General features: G+C 40.0%; 2 protein-coding genes across 4 annotated transcripts in view; both read right to left on the bottom strand.

Moving 5' to 3' along the window:
• Positions 1–1,526, bottom strand: part of LOC132025566 (C4b-binding protein alpha chain-like) — a 29,906-nt gene extending 28,380 nt beyond the window's left edge. For all 3 annotated transcript variants that reach the window (XM_059413012.1, XM_059413014.1, XM_059413013.1), the window contains exon 1: positions 1,334–1,526. The gene's annotated coding sequence lies outside the window, so the exon portion shown is untranslated. The remainder of the gene's footprint in view (positions 1–1,333) is intronic.
• A 4,559-nt stretch (positions 1,527–6,085) lies between these two features.
• C4BPB (complement component 4 binding protein beta) lies at positions 6,086–15,560 on the bottom strand. Its single transcript, XM_059414055.1, has 6 exons — positions 15,289–15,560; positions 14,175–14,345; positions 12,613–12,789; positions 8,142–8,235; positions 6,849–6,975; positions 6,086–6,307 (listed from the first exon to the last, which is right to left on the bottom strand). The coding sequence occupies exons 1-6, from the start codon at positions 15,344–15,346 to the stop codon at positions 6,164–6,166; spliced, it is 771 nt and encodes a 256-aa protein (XP_059270038.1). The 5' UTR covers positions 15,347–15,560; the 3' UTR covers positions 6,086–6,163.
• Positions 15,561–16,436: the final 876 nt, after the last annotated feature.

Here is a 16,436-nt window from a genome sequence, read left to right on the forward strand (position 1 = left end):
TTCCTATAGAGGTGAGATCAATTCAAGAGCTATGGTCTTGAACTGGTGACGGGTCTCTGAACATAAATACTGTTGGCATGCACAGTGCAGTACAATTTGAGAGGTGCTGGGAGAATTCTCAGCCCCCAGATTTCTCCTTCCATTAGAGATTACTTTTTAAGTCCATGTATTTATTTTGTCTAAACTCTGCTTGCATGCCTCTTGAAACGGTGATATTCTTCTCCAGTCTCAACTCCTTTCTTGCAGCTACACACTCAATCACATCGCTTTCAGATTCCAGAAAGAACTTGCTTCCACACTTGCACCTCCTTCCTAAAATCTCTGTATCTATCAGCGTCCTCCTTGTGTACTCATATTAGATCCAAGTGTATCACTACACTTAATTCAAACTTTCCCTGATGCTTCTGCTCGTTCTGGATGCTCTGTCATTCTCTCTGTACTCCTCTATTTTAGGGATAGAACAGGACTCAGCTAAGAGTGGCTGAGGAATTGAAATAAGAACAATAGTACTGTGTCCTGCCCCACCAAGGAAGAAGGAAATCTCCAGAAGGAAGGGTAATCAGTGTTGTCCGATTCAGAAAAGTGGGGAAGAAAAAGGAGGTGAGAACAGTCAAGGCTTCTAGCTTCAGAAAGTAACTGGAGGCTGACCAACATCCTTCTTATTATCAAATCAAAAGATCTTTGCTGGGACACCTGGGTGGCTCAGTTGGTTGGACAACTGCCTTCGGCTCAGGTCATGATCCCGGAGTCCCGGGATCGAGTCCCACTTCACGCTCCAAGCTCCTCGGGGAGTCTGCTTCTCCCTCTGACCTTCTCCTCGCTCATGCTCTCTCTCACTGTCTCTCTCTCAAATAAATAAATAAAATCTTAAAAAAAAAAAAAAAGATCTTTGCTGTGGATGGTGAAGATGGGAAGGGGTTAATAAAATCTCCAAAGGGCCCTGTATCAATTTTTAGGATGCAGACTATAAAAACCGGGTCCTCTGCAAACCCCTTTGGACTTTCTGATTTACCTCCTGCCTCAACTCCCCTGTGCGGAGAGATGGTAAGGAATCATTGAACCAACACACCCGACTTTTAGATACAATAACAAGAGTGACCTTCTACTTCCTTTCTGCTTCAGTTTATTTGTATGCATAATTATTCACCCATTTATAACAAATAATTGAGGCTTAGAAGGACTAAAAATACTTTTCAAATTATACAACACCCTAATGCAGGACTCCTGAAAAGATTTCTGCTGAAAATACCCCCAGGGTTTTGTCTTTCTTGCCCTCCTTAAAGGGCCAAACCACCAGCCTTTTCCCCCAAGGTACCCCAAATAACCCACTGACCTGGCAGGTAGCTGAGGAAGAAATAGAAGACTCAATCGTGGTCCCTTGGGTTGTTTCTCAAGGGGGAAAAAAAATTGCCTGGATCTGTAATAGTTTCAGTTCTTCCCCAGATGAGAGTTTCCCGAGTACCCTGAAGCTAGCTAGTCATTGCACCACCAAGAAGTCCCTGAATTCCAGCCATGTGGAAGTTCTAATGGATGGGCAGAAACTTTTTATTGGCCTAGTGAATGATTAACAATGGAAATAAAGCACTGGTATTAACCTAATCCCCTTCCTGGGCACTAACCCTGCTTCCTGATAACATGTTGCAATCGTTTTTTCTCTTCTCTGCCAACCATTTCCCCTAAGTGGAATGGTTGTATGAATTTGATGCCAGAATTCTTTTTTTGTTTTCCTAAATTCAAAACAGACCTATATGATGCAGTCCACCTAGCCTAGAAAACTTGGATACCGTAGGGTTGAGATTAGCCCACCTTGAAGCACTTTCTAGGATGTTAGGTCCAGCAGGCCTTCCTGGAGCTCCCTGACTGGTGACTTTTCCCTGTACTGGTCTTCATTCCACCCCAAGACAGTACAGTGGTGGGGAATTTAACAAGTTTTCTGACTTCCTGCTATGGGCCCAGTTGCCTGGAACATAATCCATACTCGATACATGTTAACTGATGGGACACAGCTATTAAAGGGCAGTTTTTCCTGAAAATTTCACTTTTTCTGTCATAAACACCAAAAGTCTCATAAAGGTCTCAGAAAAGAGTGGCGTAGAAACACCATAGAGGCTTTGACAGAGAATCAGGATTTCATCTCCTCTGAATGAAAAGTGGAAAAATGAGTAGATGAAAATGAGAAGGCTGTAAGAGGTAAAGAAAACATGAGCCAAATCAAAAGGTGAGACTGATTTGCCAATTTGACGAGAATGAATGTAGAGGAGGATTCTGAATTGTGTCAAGTCTTGAGAGCTAAGTTGAAGGAAACACCACCTTTAAAGTTTTGTCTTCAAAATACCATTTCCCCATCTTTACTTTCCATAGGGAGGGCTTTTTCTTTACTTTCCATAGGGACTGTTGCAAATTTTTCTCTCTAGGTCACCAAATGGGCTTCTTCTCAGCAAGTGACCTTGCCTCCTACTCCCACTAAATAATCGTTCTACAGCAGCTTCTATCCACCTCACATTTTCTCTCTTAACCACTCTTTTTTTTTTTTTAAGATTTTATTTGTTTGAGAGAGAGAGAGAGAGAGAGCACGTGCATGAGTGGGAGGAGGGGCAGTGGGAGAAGAAGTAGATAACCCTGCTGAGCAGGACCCTGGGATCATGACCTGAACCCAAGGCAGACCCTTCACTTGTAACCATCCCTCAGAACAACATACTGCTTAAAATATAACCTATGAGATATTATACTGGTCACTGAGCATGCTTAAATATAGCCTTAAGAAAAACATGTACTAACAACAGGCCTCTGGGGGAGAGGATGATATGGGTCCTTAAAGCTGAGCAGCTGGGAACGCCCAGCCCGGTCAGGGTAGAACGCTGCCTGCTTCATTTCTCTGTCAACTCCCCTTCTCCAGAGATCACCCGCAGTTAATCAAACCATCCCTTTGAATGGGCTCATTCAACTCTAAGTTACATACTACGTGACCAGACATATTTGGCCTTTCTTCTCATGTATCTACAAGACTTGTGGTCAATGTGTAACTTAGTTTGGCTCCTTTGTTGGTTGTTATCTACTTTCCAATAAATATGAGACTAAGGAGTTGTTTGGGTGACAGTCTTCTGTACTGTCGACCTCCGCTCCCTCTGCCTTACAGCGGACTTGGTACCTCATTCTTCTCTCCTGCACCCTCAGTAAATGGCAGTAACTGATTGAACCACCGGGGTACCCGTCTCTTTTAGTCGCTCTTCCCTTCAGAAGAGATCTGTTTGTTTTCTTATTTTCAACGCATCTTTCATCCTGAAGTGTTCCCCAAACCTTTCCAAAACCTCAAATTCCATTTCTGTTCTAAGATGTTTAACTTCTTAGGTTTCCTGTGTTTCCTGCCTCCTCTTTCTCATTAAACTCTCCCAGCCGCTCCTATCATGGCCTTCCAGTCTGGCTTCCTCCTCCCTTAGGGACACACCTCTTTCAGGCCAGTCCTTATCTCCAAATCCAAGATTTCTTAAACTCATCACGTGATTTCTCAGCAGCCCCAAACACTGCTCATGACCTCCTTTCTGAAACCCCTCTCTTTTGGCTTCCATTACCCTGAACTTCGTTGAATCCCTTCTTTCATGAAATGCTCTATCTTAGTTGTTCTTATCTCTTCTTATTCTTTCTCATCCCTTCCTATAGCTTTGTCCCAGATTCTTCTTTTCAAAAATTTTTCTCTCCATTCTCCTTAAAATTATTGTAACCACTCTCATGGCTTGAACTATTCCTTATAAGAAAACCACTCCATAACCACCTTGTTATCTCTGATTACTCTCCGAAATGCAGACTTAATGTTTTTTGGTGCCCATCAGACATCCTACAAGTATATTTCATGCCACACATCCAAAGGGGAACTTCTCGTTTTCTGTCCAGAAGCTTCACCTTCTGACCCCTACAATAATCCAGGCTTCCAGGAATGGAATTTCAAATTCATCTTTAAACCCTTCCTCTCCCTCATCCTCCAATGTTCAATGAGTTGATAAATTGTTTTTATTTGATTTTCCCAAGTCTCTTGGGTCTGATATTCTCTCTCTTTCTCTGTTTCTGCTGCCATCATCCAATTTCAGTCATCACTGTCTCCTACATGGACTACTGCAATAGCTCCTATATGGTTTCTTTCCCTCTATTCTTTCCTACTTCTCCCCATACTACATGCTGTTGTGAGCAAAATCTGTATTCTGTCATTTTCACTTCTTTTCTTGATCTCCACTCACTGTTTACCAAATAAAGTTTAAATTCTCTAATGTGCCCTTTAAAAGGCTCCACCAACTGGCTTTAATGTATCTGTCTACGCTTCTCTCTCGTCACTTCCCATGCTTTATCTGGGCCAAACCCGGCCATCTGCCATTCCCTAAGTGGGCTCCATCTTTCCTGCCTCTCTGCCCAACACGTTTTTTAAAACTTACTATTACAAACTCAATTTAAAACATTAAAGGACTTGGGGAAACTGGGTGGCTCAGTTGGTTAAGCATCTGCCTTCCATTCAGGTCACGATCCCAGTCGGGCCCCACATCAGGTTCCCTGATCAGCAGAGGAGTTGACTTCTCCCTCTCCTCTGCCCCTGCTCATATGCTCTTTTTCTCTCTCTCTCTCAAATAAATAAGTAAAATCTTAAAAAAAAAAATGTAAAGAACTTTAAGAGCATAAACACCTGGAGTTTCACCATCGTAAGATCCTGTTTTTCTCTGTGCCTGTTACTGCCTCGCCCTCCTTTACAAGAAGAAAGGTTTTATAGAAATGCGATTGTAAGTTCTTATTATTCTGTATTCTACTTGTACTTAGGATTTTTTTAAATTTTCTGTTGGTAATTACAATAAGAGGTTGCATTACATTTGATGGGCCATAATTTACTAAAAACATTCCTAAAATTGGACATTTCAAATGTTTACAAGGTCTCCCAGTATGGACAATATATACAATAATAGAATGAATATCTTCAAATTAGAAATCATTTTGCTCAAGTTAGATGAAGCTAAGGAATGGATTTACTTGGTTCAAAAGCTTATGGCTCTTTATGATGCTCTTACTACATTTCTCAAATCTTTCCACTTGCAACATCTTCTCTAATCTTTGTCTCTCAATCCTACTCACTTTTAAAAGCCCAAGAACTGTGACTCTTCTTAATGATTTTCCTGCCTCCTCCTCTTCCAGACAGAGGGTCTCCTTCTTGAAGCTGAACTGCCCCCGCTCACTGTTCTGTGAAAGTTGTTTATTTCATTCTAACTGCCCTCAATTAATGATGTACATATACCTGTCTTGTGTCTATTAATAGAATGTGGGTTACTTGAGAGTTTCTTATTCCTATTTCTATTATCCTTCATAATTTCATCTAGGTACATTCCATTATTTCAAGCTCTCTTTTGTATTTTGTTTGTATTTCATCCAGATTTCCTATGTCTTTTGGTAGGGGTCAGAGTGAGAGACAGAAGAAGTTTGTCATATTGTCTCAGTATGACATCATGATAGGAAAACCTATCCTACCTCAGGATTCTGGCTTCTTCTGCCCTCTAATAAGACAAAAAGAAAATATATTCACTTATATTTCACCATCTCAAATTTACCAGGCAGGAATAGGTTTCATCCAGAGGTGGTAAGCAATATTACTGCGGAAGATTTAGAAATTTGGGTTTCATAAACAAGATAGAGGGGAAACTGAAAGAGAGTTTAAATCCTAATTCTATTTTTGTCTCAACAGGTCATTTCAAGGATGTAACTGTTGTGAATCTATTTTATCAAAATGAGAGGTTAATTTTTGCTTCATAGGTCTTGGTTAATCTGAGGTTATGTTTTGCCTCACCATTCATCTCTCATTAAAATATGAGGCATACCCTTAGCTGAGATCTGAGCTTCCCATTCTCCTTACAGACAGGACATTAGACCCTCCATTCCCCATTGATGTGCTAATTCTGGTCTTAAACAGACAATGGCCACACATGGTGTTTCCACATTCTGAGAAACACACATACACGCGCACACACACACACACACACACACACACACGGTGGTTTATGCAACTATAGTTGATTTCTATGAAGTTGAGTTTCAGTCTAATGAGAGAAAACTCCAAAACTAGTTTTAGAACCAAGAGAAAATTTATTCCTAGGTGCATTTCTATTACCCAGATTACCCAGTCTGCTCAGTTACGACGTCAGGACAACATTCTTGCCTCTAACTCAGCTTTTTTGTTTTCCAGAGAGTATTTCAGTTCCTCCATTGTTAAGTTATTTTCCTTCAGTCTTTGCACAAAGTTCTCTATGGCTTTGCAAAGTTCTTTATTCTCCTGAAAGGCAAACTGAAGAAAAGAAAAAAAAAAATTAAGTTATAACCTAAGAACTGAGATCCAGCTGTATAGTCTGAAGCTAATGAGTATTGCTTAGGTCCCTGACTTGGAGCTGAGAATCCGGCCAGCTTAAATACAAATCTGGGTCTTCAACATGATAAATCCTTTAAGTCATCTGGCTTTTATATACTTATTATTATCTCAGCAATAAGTATAAATGAAAAGAGGCATCTCAATGAAAATGACCTGATCCATGGTTTTTGGAATCTAGAAGAATTTCAGAGACTTTTCACAGCAATATGTCTAAGTCTAAGACACGAGCTTAGAAAGCTTGCTCTATAAAGCCCACAAGTCCTTAACTTCTACCAACAAGGTGGTAGAGGTGTTGCTGATGATGGTGGTGAATGAGAACTCAGGTATGTAAAAATGTGAGTTAACAGTTTATGAGCCCCCTTGTAACAACCCTTCAGATATAGACTGAGCATGCACCAGGAGTGATGCCAGGCCCTGGAGATACCACTGTGAACAAGACAGACGACAGCCTGCTACTTACAAGTGCCTTCTCAAAAGCAGTCTGTGGAATTGGCTTGGGAGCTTCCTGGATCAATTCACAGATGGGAAGTGCACTGCTCCACTCCCCGTCAACGCACTGTTGGTCCCGCGTGCCCACTAAGTGGTACCTGAACAGAAGTCAGAATGGCAACAATAGGGGTGCCTGGGTGCCTCAGTGGGTTCAGGCCTCTGCCTTCGGCTCAGGTCATGATTCCAGGGTCCTGGGATCGATCCCTACATCAGGCTCTCTGCTCAACAGGGAGTCTGCTTCCCCTCTCTCTCTGCCTGTCTCTCTGCCTACTTATGATCTCTGTCTGTCAAATAAATAAATAAAATTAAAAAAAAAAAAAGAATGGCAACAACACTTTCTAAAATGGGCAACCAACGCTGGTTCTGTAGAGTTGTATTTCAGTATTTCCTACTGTGATAGAATCCACTTCCTTGAGCCTTAATGCATGCTAAGTGATTTCAGTATACCAAACAGTAATCAACTAAAACCATTCTCCTTGGGGGTAGAGAGGGCACAAGTGACAATGCAACCCATAAAACATGGAGAAGTGAGAAATTCTGAATATGTGTTTTCACACAGTTGTTGGGTGGGGAGGGAGAGGGAGGAAGCATGTCATCATTCAATAATTTAAAAAAGCATCTGCCATCCACTTTCTAAAGAGGAGTGGAAAGCTAGAGATAACCCTCAAATAAGTCTTACAAAGGAGCTACAGCTTTTAATCAGAAAAACACGAGAGCTGACTGCAAACCCACTAGAAATATATAACGAGACTGAACTGCTAATGTGGAGACATGACAGTGAGGTAGGAAGACGGAATGAAGCCAAGGAAAGAGTAGATCTGTAAGGCGGGTGATTAGGTAGTCTAAATTAAGGTTAGACTTCAATTAGGATGTATTAAATCATTCTCCTTTTATTTTTTTTAAAGGAATATATATACTCAAATGTATATATACAAATCTGTTGGGGGGCAGGCTGGAATAATAAATCATTCTCTTTCTGCAGTTCCATATGGCCTATATTTCTTTGAGCTTTTATTCCAAGATTCTTTAGAAAACCCTACATTTTAAGTATCTTCTCTAGGATAAATAAGGGGATCAGTCTATCTTCTAGAGCTTGGGGAGAGCTGGTAGTGAGCTAAAGCAGCTCTAAAAATCAGAATGAGCTCAGATTGCTGAGGCAGTAGAACATAGGGGCATTAGGTGAGATGGACTGGGTCATTCCCCAAAACAATGCTATGGTCAATGCACAAGTTCTTGCATTTGAACGGCTGCGGCATATACTTACTTGTCTTCACAGTGATAAGTAATGGTAGATCCTGAGTTGAAATCTCTTCCTTCAAAATAGCCATGAGCTGGATTCCCAGGAGGGCCACAGTATCCTGAGAAACAAGAGTACAAGAGTGACAGTCATGAGTTGTACTCAATTAACAGCACCCTCTAAGTATAACCATCCATGTGGGATCTGGGGACACTCTCTCTGTTCATTTCCTTCTGGTCAAATCGTATTTATCCATGGGAAAAACCCCCTCCCCCTGCTTATCCTCTGAGTTATTAACAGTTTGAGAGAGCTTTCTGATTGGCATGAGCTTGAGGAAAGGAAGTTTACGTTGCAGAGACTGTCAGGGGACAAGAATCAAAAAATTAAACCAGAGGTAGACATAGGAGAAGTAACTCCCTGAGACAGGAGATAAATGGTCTGAGTTCAAGAGGACACTGGCATTCTCGTGGGACAGTATTGTGCAATATGAGAACTTCAGAAACAGGAGAACACAGTGGGGAGCAAACAAGAGGAGTCTATAAAGAGAGCTGGACAAAGTAGTAGATGTTGTGAATTTCAGCTCTGGCTCTTCCATTAACCATTATTTCATCCTTCTTGGCTTTCTTCTAAGCTATAAGATGAGCAGCTTAAATAATATTATCTCCAAAGTCCCTCTGAGCTCTAGCATTGAGTCTAAACACAGGGATCAGGAGTAAGTTAAGAATGATTATGTAGGTGAATACTTATGGAAACATAAATACCTTCAGAACAAATAGTTGAGCAAAACCAGCAGGCATAAAAGAACATGTATTAGTACAGTACATAGTATATAATACTTTGCATTATAATAATACATACTAATGGAAATGTAATTATAATAGCAGCATATAATACTATTTTTTAAAATACACTCATGCATAATCATATATGAACAGAAAAAAAAACCTGAAGATTACATATCAAAGTATTCTGTTATTTCTGAGTAGTAGGTTTGTAGGTAATTAAATGTTTTCTTTGTTTTCTTCTACAACACAGGTGTTTTCTTCAAACAGTTAATAACTTTTGATGGCTTTTTTTTTAAATTTTATTTCTTTATTTGTCAGAGAGAGAGGAGCAAGAGGGAGCACAGGCAGACAGAGAGTCAGGCAGAGGCAGAGGGAGAAGCAGGCTCCCTGGGCTCAGCAAGGAGCCCAATATGGCACTCGATCCCAGAATGCTGGGATCATGACCCGAGCTGAAGGCAGCTGCTTAACCAACTGAGCCACCCAGTTAATAACTTTTAAAGAGCCTAGATGTCCATTGACAGATGAATGGATAATGAAGATGTGACATACATATATATACAATGGAATATTACACAGCCATCTAAGAAAATGAAATCTTGCCATTTGCAACTACAGGGATGGAACTAGAGGGTATTACCCTAAGTGAAATAAGTCCATCAGAGAAAGATAATTTTCATATGATCTCACTGATACATAGAATTTAAGAAACAAACTAGGATCATAGGAGAAGAGAGAAAAAAATAGAACAAGACAAAACCAGAGAAGGAGACAAACCATAAGAGACTCTTAATCATAGGAAACAAATTGAGGGTTCCTGGGTGGGAGGAGGCTTGCGGGAGGGGGTAAATGGGGTAAATGGGTGATGGACATTGGGGAGGGTATGTGTTGTAATGAGCACTGGGTATTATAGAAAACTGACGAATCACAGACCTGTACCCCTGAAACAATACATATATGTTAATTAATTGAGTTAAACAAAAAGATCAAAAACTGAGTTCAAAAGCTGTATAGAGGAAAGGAAAAAGAATTTTAATGAATTGATTAAGGATCTCCAGTTTATACAGCTTTTCTGGTGGCTTTTAAGCATGCTGTTTTGAACTGAAGAAGATGATATAGATCTTGCATCTAAACAGAAAAAAATCTGCTTTAATCAGGGACCTCAGGAGCATCCCCTAAAATTGGGCAATGAACTGACGCAAAAAGACAGAGACTTTGCATTTCCGTGTGAGGATAGGAAGTATTGAATTTAAAGAGTAAAACAGAAAAGGCCGGTGGAAATAAATACTTTAAACTTGTTCAAGCTAATGTTGATGGTATGTGCATGTAATTTAACTGTGTGTCCTATATATGCATGTTTTAAGTAACCACAAACTCCCTAAAAGAGGCTAACGATAGTTCATATTTTTAAACTGCCTATCTGCTATATCCTTTACAAAAATTAACTCAAAATGGATCATAGGGTTGAATGTAAAATACAGAACTATGAAATACCTAGAAGGTAATGTAGGAGAAAACCTAGACAACCTTGGGTATAGGGAGGGACAACATTTTAGATACAGCTGTAAAGTCACCATCCATGAAACAGTTAATCAACTGGAATTCATTAAAATTTAAAACTTCTGTGCTATGAAGGACATATGAAGAGAATGAGATGACCAGCCATAGGCTGGGAGAAAATATTTGCAGAAGACAAATCTTATAAAGGACTGTTATCCAAAGTATACAAAGAACTCTTAAAACTCAACAAGAAGAAAACCACCTGATTAAAAAACGGGCCAAAGACCTTAACAGACACCTCACCAAAGACGATCTATACAGATGGAAAATGAGTGTACATCATCAAGAAATATAAATTAAAACAACAATGAGATACCACTACACAACTATGAGAATGGCCAAAATCTGGAACACTGATCACACCAAATGCTGATGAGGATATGGAGCAACAAGACCTCTCCTCCATTGCTGGTGGGAAAACACGATGATATAAGCACTCTGGAAGGCAGTATGACGGTTTCTCACAAAGCTAAATATCTTAAGATCCAACTACTGCACTCTTTGGGATTTATCCAAAGGTGTTGAAAACTTATGTCCCCACAAAAACCAGCACCTGATATGTATAGCAGCTTTATCTATAATTGCCAAACTTTGGAAGCAGCCAAGATGTCCTTCAGAACTAACCAGGTGACAGATATTAAGGACTGCACATGGGGTTATGGGCACTGGGTTTCATACACAACTAATGAACCGTTGAACATTACATCAAAAACTAATGATGTACCAAATGCTGGCTAATTGAACATTATTATAATTAAAAAGGTCAGTGGTTGAGAGGTAGGGAAGGTAGAGAGATGAATAAATGGAACACAGAAAATTTTTAGGGCTGCAAAAACACTCTGTATGATATTATAATGGTAGCTATATGCCATTAAGCATATGTCCAGACCCACTGAATGTACAACACCAAGAGTGAATACTTAGGTAACTATGGATTTGGGGTGATATGTCAATATTGGTTCATCCTTGCGAAAAAAAAAAGGTACTACTCTGGCAAATGGTGTTGATAAATCTTTAATGTTAGATATGTACCTTTCCAAATAAACTTAATTTTTTGTTTTATATTTTTAAATTTAAAATTCTGCTCAGAGTTACATTGTAATTCCAGTCCATCCATCCAGGGTCATGGCATATCTTTTCTTTTATTTAAGTATTATTTTAGGTCCTTCAGTAAATTTTCATATAGGTCTCATGAGTTAAATTATTTTACATTTCAGTATTCATCTCATAATTATTAGAAAGTAATACTATTGATTTTTCAATATTATTTAGTGTCCAAGAATAACATTTTTAGTAGAATTTCTTGGATCTTCCAAGTATATTTGACAAATAAATATATCCTGTGACCCACCAATCATTCTAGAAATCCAGACTAAAGAAATAATAGCATAGGCCCCAAAATATATGTATGTGTATACATTTATATAACATTCACTGAAGCATTATAATAGCAAAAATACAGAAATAGAATAAATGTTCATCAACACAGAGATGTGGAATAAATTATGGCACATCCACATTATTATTTAAAAGCAGGAGATAGAAAAAAAATAAAAGCAGGAGATAGAGCCACATATACTGATCTGAACTAGATTTCCATGTGTAATGTTACACCAAAAATAAGCAATTAAAAATACATGAATTCCCATTTTTGTACGTATATACATGTGTCAATATGTGTGTATGCTTTTATTTAAAATGTCTGCATAAACGTAAAAGTCATACAACAAATACATCCAACTAAGTCTCTCTGAGAGTCGTGAATTACTGTGTTAGAAGGAGGTACTTTCTTTCAATTCTTATTTTGTGTAATTTGGCAGTGGATCAGTTACTGTCCTTGCCCCCTGTTTCTGTGTATTCTTCAAATAAGAACTTTAAGTCATTACCATGAAATTTTTTTAAAAAATGTCAGATGCCCCAAACTATCCCATGTTGGACTTAGTAGGACAGGAATCCTAATTTAAAGGTGGGGGCGGGGAGGGTTTATTGTTTGGATGTTGTTTGTTTCACTGGAACACATCATTCAAGGTGAGGCTTGGCTCTGTGAGCCCCACTTGTTTCTTGGCTGCTTCCTAGCTCCCAAAGCTTCCCAGGCACCGAAAATGAGGTTATCTGCTCAGTGTCTTTGGATTTACACTTATTTCTCTCCTACTTACTGCTTTTGCAGACAGGCAAGGGAGGCATCCAGGTGTGGTTGTCCAGGCACTGACTCCAATTGCTGCCCTTAAGAATGTAGTCTTCATTGCACTTAAAAGTGATTTTGTCATTCACGTTGACAGGACCCAGGGAACTGGGTTCGCCATTCACCAGCACAGGGTCAGGACAGTGGCCCACTGAAGAAGAAAATGGGAAGTGATCTGAAAGGACACCTGCAAAAGCAGGAATTTCTCAGGCTTTGCTGAGAAATCAGAACTAAAGCAGAGCTTTTTAATAGGGACTGCAAACTGCACTAGTCCGTAGTACCAAATCCGACCGACACTCGATGTGAAAAGAGCTGGCTGGCCTGAGAGTGGCAGGAAAGGTCTTGGTCATGCACAAGGGTGAGAGTTGGCACTTGAACTTAAGAGAAGTAATTAAGCATAGAACTGGAAATGATCAATAGTGTGTTTATCCTCCTGTCAAGCCCTGCTGAAAACTCTTCACTCTATGTTTGAGGCAAGGGTTCCCTTCCTTCCATCAGCCAAAGGTCCACATCACTCGTCATGTTTTACTTTGTTTCATTTTGCTTTTCTCAGGTTAAAAAAAACAAAAACAAAAACAAACAAACAAAAAACCCTGGAGAAAATGCAGAGAGAGATGACTTTGGTCATATAAATAAAGGACAAACATACTGGTCTGGAGAACAAACCGAGCTAGTCCTAAAAATAGTAGTAATTACGAGGATATTAACTAGTGATTCTCTGTCTCTACAGACACCACAAATGAGTGTTGTGAACTGGAGCAAGTCATTTGGACCTCAGTTACCACATTTGTACGTTGAGAACATAAATTTTTCCCAGTTCAAAAGTTATGTAATGGATAAAATACAACATGACATATTTACTTCAAAATAATAATAATGCAAACAGAACTGTAGAAGACAGAAGATTAATTATATGTGGGTAATTGTGGAAGATAAGTGGTAAGTATGTATGAGTTGATTTTAATCTCTCTTTTGTATATGTTTAGATATTTTTATAACATAAAAATTTTAAAGGAGTATAGTATTAAACAAATTGTAGCCCAAAAAAGGTAGTTTTAATATACGGAAGAAATTCTTTTCTTCCTGCAGGGTTGATTGTGTCTATTAATTCAATCAATTAATCAATTAATGGAATCAGTACTGAGCAAGAGCCGATCCTGTAGCTTCTAAGAGAAGTTCCACCCAGGCGCTTTAAAAATGAATTCATAGAAATTGAGAATTTTCTCTCTTTTTTTAAGGATTTTATTTACTTATTTGACACAGTGGGAGAGAGAAAGAGAGAGAGAGAGAGCACACAAGCACAGGCAGGCGGAGTTGCAGAGGGAGAGGGACTGAGCAAAGAGCCGATGCAGGGCTCGATACCAGCACCCTGGGATCACGACCTGAGCCGAAGGCAGAGGCTTTAACCCACTGCGCCCAGCAGGTGCCCCGAGAATTCTTTTCTTATACAGTTTGAACATGACCAAATGGAAGTAGGATGTGAAAGAATCCAGTAGGATGACAAGATATACAAAGAAACAGGAAAATCAAACTTACGGCGACATGTGGGAACAGGAGCATTCCACTCCACAGAGGCATTGCAAAATAAGGTTTTCTCTCCTACCAGGTGGTAGCCCTTGATACAAAGGCAAGTCCCCAGAATTTGTCCTTCTACCTCCTTTATAACAATTATGCCATTTTCCACAAAGGGAAGTTCTGGACAGCTCTCTGTTGGAAGGAAAAAAGATTCACTTGACATGTCATGTGCCATGAGGAAACCTTGTTAGACCACCGTCCAAGTGCCTTTTTGCTGGATTGTGGCTACTCTTCCATGTCTATGTCTATCCACTTCCCTCCCCTCCCAATAATTCCCAAAGTTTTTTGTTTTCAAAAGGGTAACTGGATTCACTCAAATTCAGCTATAAGTGAGGTGCCTGGGTGGCTCAGTTAGTTAATCAACTGCCTTCGCCTCAGGTCATAATCCCAGGATCCTGGGATGGATCCCCACATCAGGCTCTCCTCTCAGCGGTGAGTCTATTTCCCCCTCTCCTTCTGTGATCTCTCTTGCTTTCACTCTCTCTCAAATTAATGAATAAAATCTTTAAATTAAAAAAAACTCAGCCATAAATAAATAAAATCTTTTAAATAAAAAAAATTTCAACCATAAGTTATCTACCTCTAAAGAAACAATCCCCTCTCCAAAGGGTCTTAACAGATAAGACCTCTCAATATTTTGAAACTGGTACTTTTTGCTCCCAGAACAGAAAAGGAAAGTTAACTGTTAACCACCCATGTCATAAAGCAGAATCATCATTAAATATTTACTAAGCCCTTGTGGCACCTGGGTAGCTCAGCCGATTAAGCCCCTGCCTTCAGCTCAGATCATGATCCCAGGGTCCTGGGGTCGAGCCCCACATCGGGCTCCCTGCTCAGTGAGGAGCCTGCTTTTCCCTCTCCCTCTGTTATGCCCCCCCACTCTCTCTCCTACTCCTTGTCAAATAAATAAATTTTGTTAAAAAAAAATATTTTACTAAGCCCCTCTGAGTACATTGCATTAGGCCAAGCAATTTGAGATTTTCCAATAAAGGAAATACATTTCATTGATTAAACTTTCATTAAAACCTTAGACCTGATATCAAGTGCCTTATAAACCAGACTTAAGCATACGCACCGTCTGAGGCAGAAATCAGCCACACAACCACAAGATAGCACACAAACCAAAAAACCATCTTGTGATCAGTTGCTTGGCCCAGGCTGGAATGAACACAAACCAGACAACACCTGGTTTAGATCAAAGCGGATCTTCTCACACAGCTTAGGATACCAACCACCTCCCTCCTAGAGAAGAGGTTGTCCTGATTTCTCTCCCTTGGAAGAATTAAAAAAAAAAAAAATGCTACAGCAGGAAATCTGAACAGCTATGAGGAAATTAGAGCTGGGAGCGATTCTGCAAAAACATGAAGCGGGGGAGAGGCTGACAAGCTGCCAGTTTTAAAACTCGGTTTTAGAAATTGCCAGGGTTCCGTTATGCAAATCTAGTTGACCAGTTCCTGTGAACTGCACGCTTATCCTGCTACCACAGACTTGGACCAGAGGGTTTAGCCATGACCCTCAGTTCTGTCAATATTTGCTAGTGTTTACAGTCCAGCTTCTGCAACGCCCTCCAGCTTTGCAGGCGGGGGCGGGTGGACCGATCTGTAGTGCTTTCCCAACTGAAACCCAGCTCTGAGGGCCATCTCCCCTTCATTTGTCACATACCAGGTGTCCTGGCAGCACCGAACTCTGAAAACTGGCAAGCTCAAGGAAGTGAACTAACCTCACCTTATCTCTGACCTCCCAGATCTACAGCTTCCCAGCAAGGAGCTGATCCTGATTATGTCCAAACCTGAGAAAAAACTCCAAAGTCCTGTAGCAACACGTGTCCATATCTGCCAGGCCTGCGCCCAGGTTCCCATTCTTCGGATCTTTGGGGGCCAGGGTTTAGCCTGAGTCCAGAGTCAACCAAATGAACCAAGAGGGAGTTGAGGGAAAAGCTTTAGTCTCAGGAATTAAAACATGTGAAATTGCTTTGGGGCTCCCACCTTCTTCTTCCTGACTATTATAGCAATTATCTGGTTGTCCCTGCTCCAGTGATAAAATTGGGAGTAAAGATCCTCCAAATTTTTAGGTTTTAATAAAATAATATAAAGCATCATAATACACATAAAGCATAAGGACCCAGTAACGTCTTAACCATTTTTCTCTTCTCCATCCATTATCATTACTTTATGATTTGTTCATGTCTTTTGCCCACACAAGACTGTTAACAACTCAAGCATG

This window comes from Mustela nigripes, chromosome 10 (genome assembly GCF_022355385.1).
Source record: "Mustela nigripes isolate SB6536 chromosome 10, MUSNIG.SB6536, whole genome shotgun sequence".
Taxonomy (NCBI): Eukaryota; Metazoa; Chordata; class Mammalia; order Carnivora; family Mustelidae; genus Mustela; species Mustela nigripes.

Coding starts and splice junctions, on each gene's coding strand:
- C4BPB (XM_059414055.1), bottom strand. CDS start 15,346: ATGGTTTTTTGGTTTGTGTGCTATCTTGTGGTTGTGTGGCTGATTTCT. Junction 12,790..14,174: donor TCCTGTTCCCACATGTCGCC/GTAAGTTTGATT, acceptor TTTCTTCTTCAG/TGGGCCACTGTCCTGACCCT. Junction 8,236..12,612: donor CTTGCCTGTCTGCAAAAGCA/GTAAGTAGGAGA, acceptor CTTGTTTCTCAG/GATACTGTGGCCCTCCTGGG.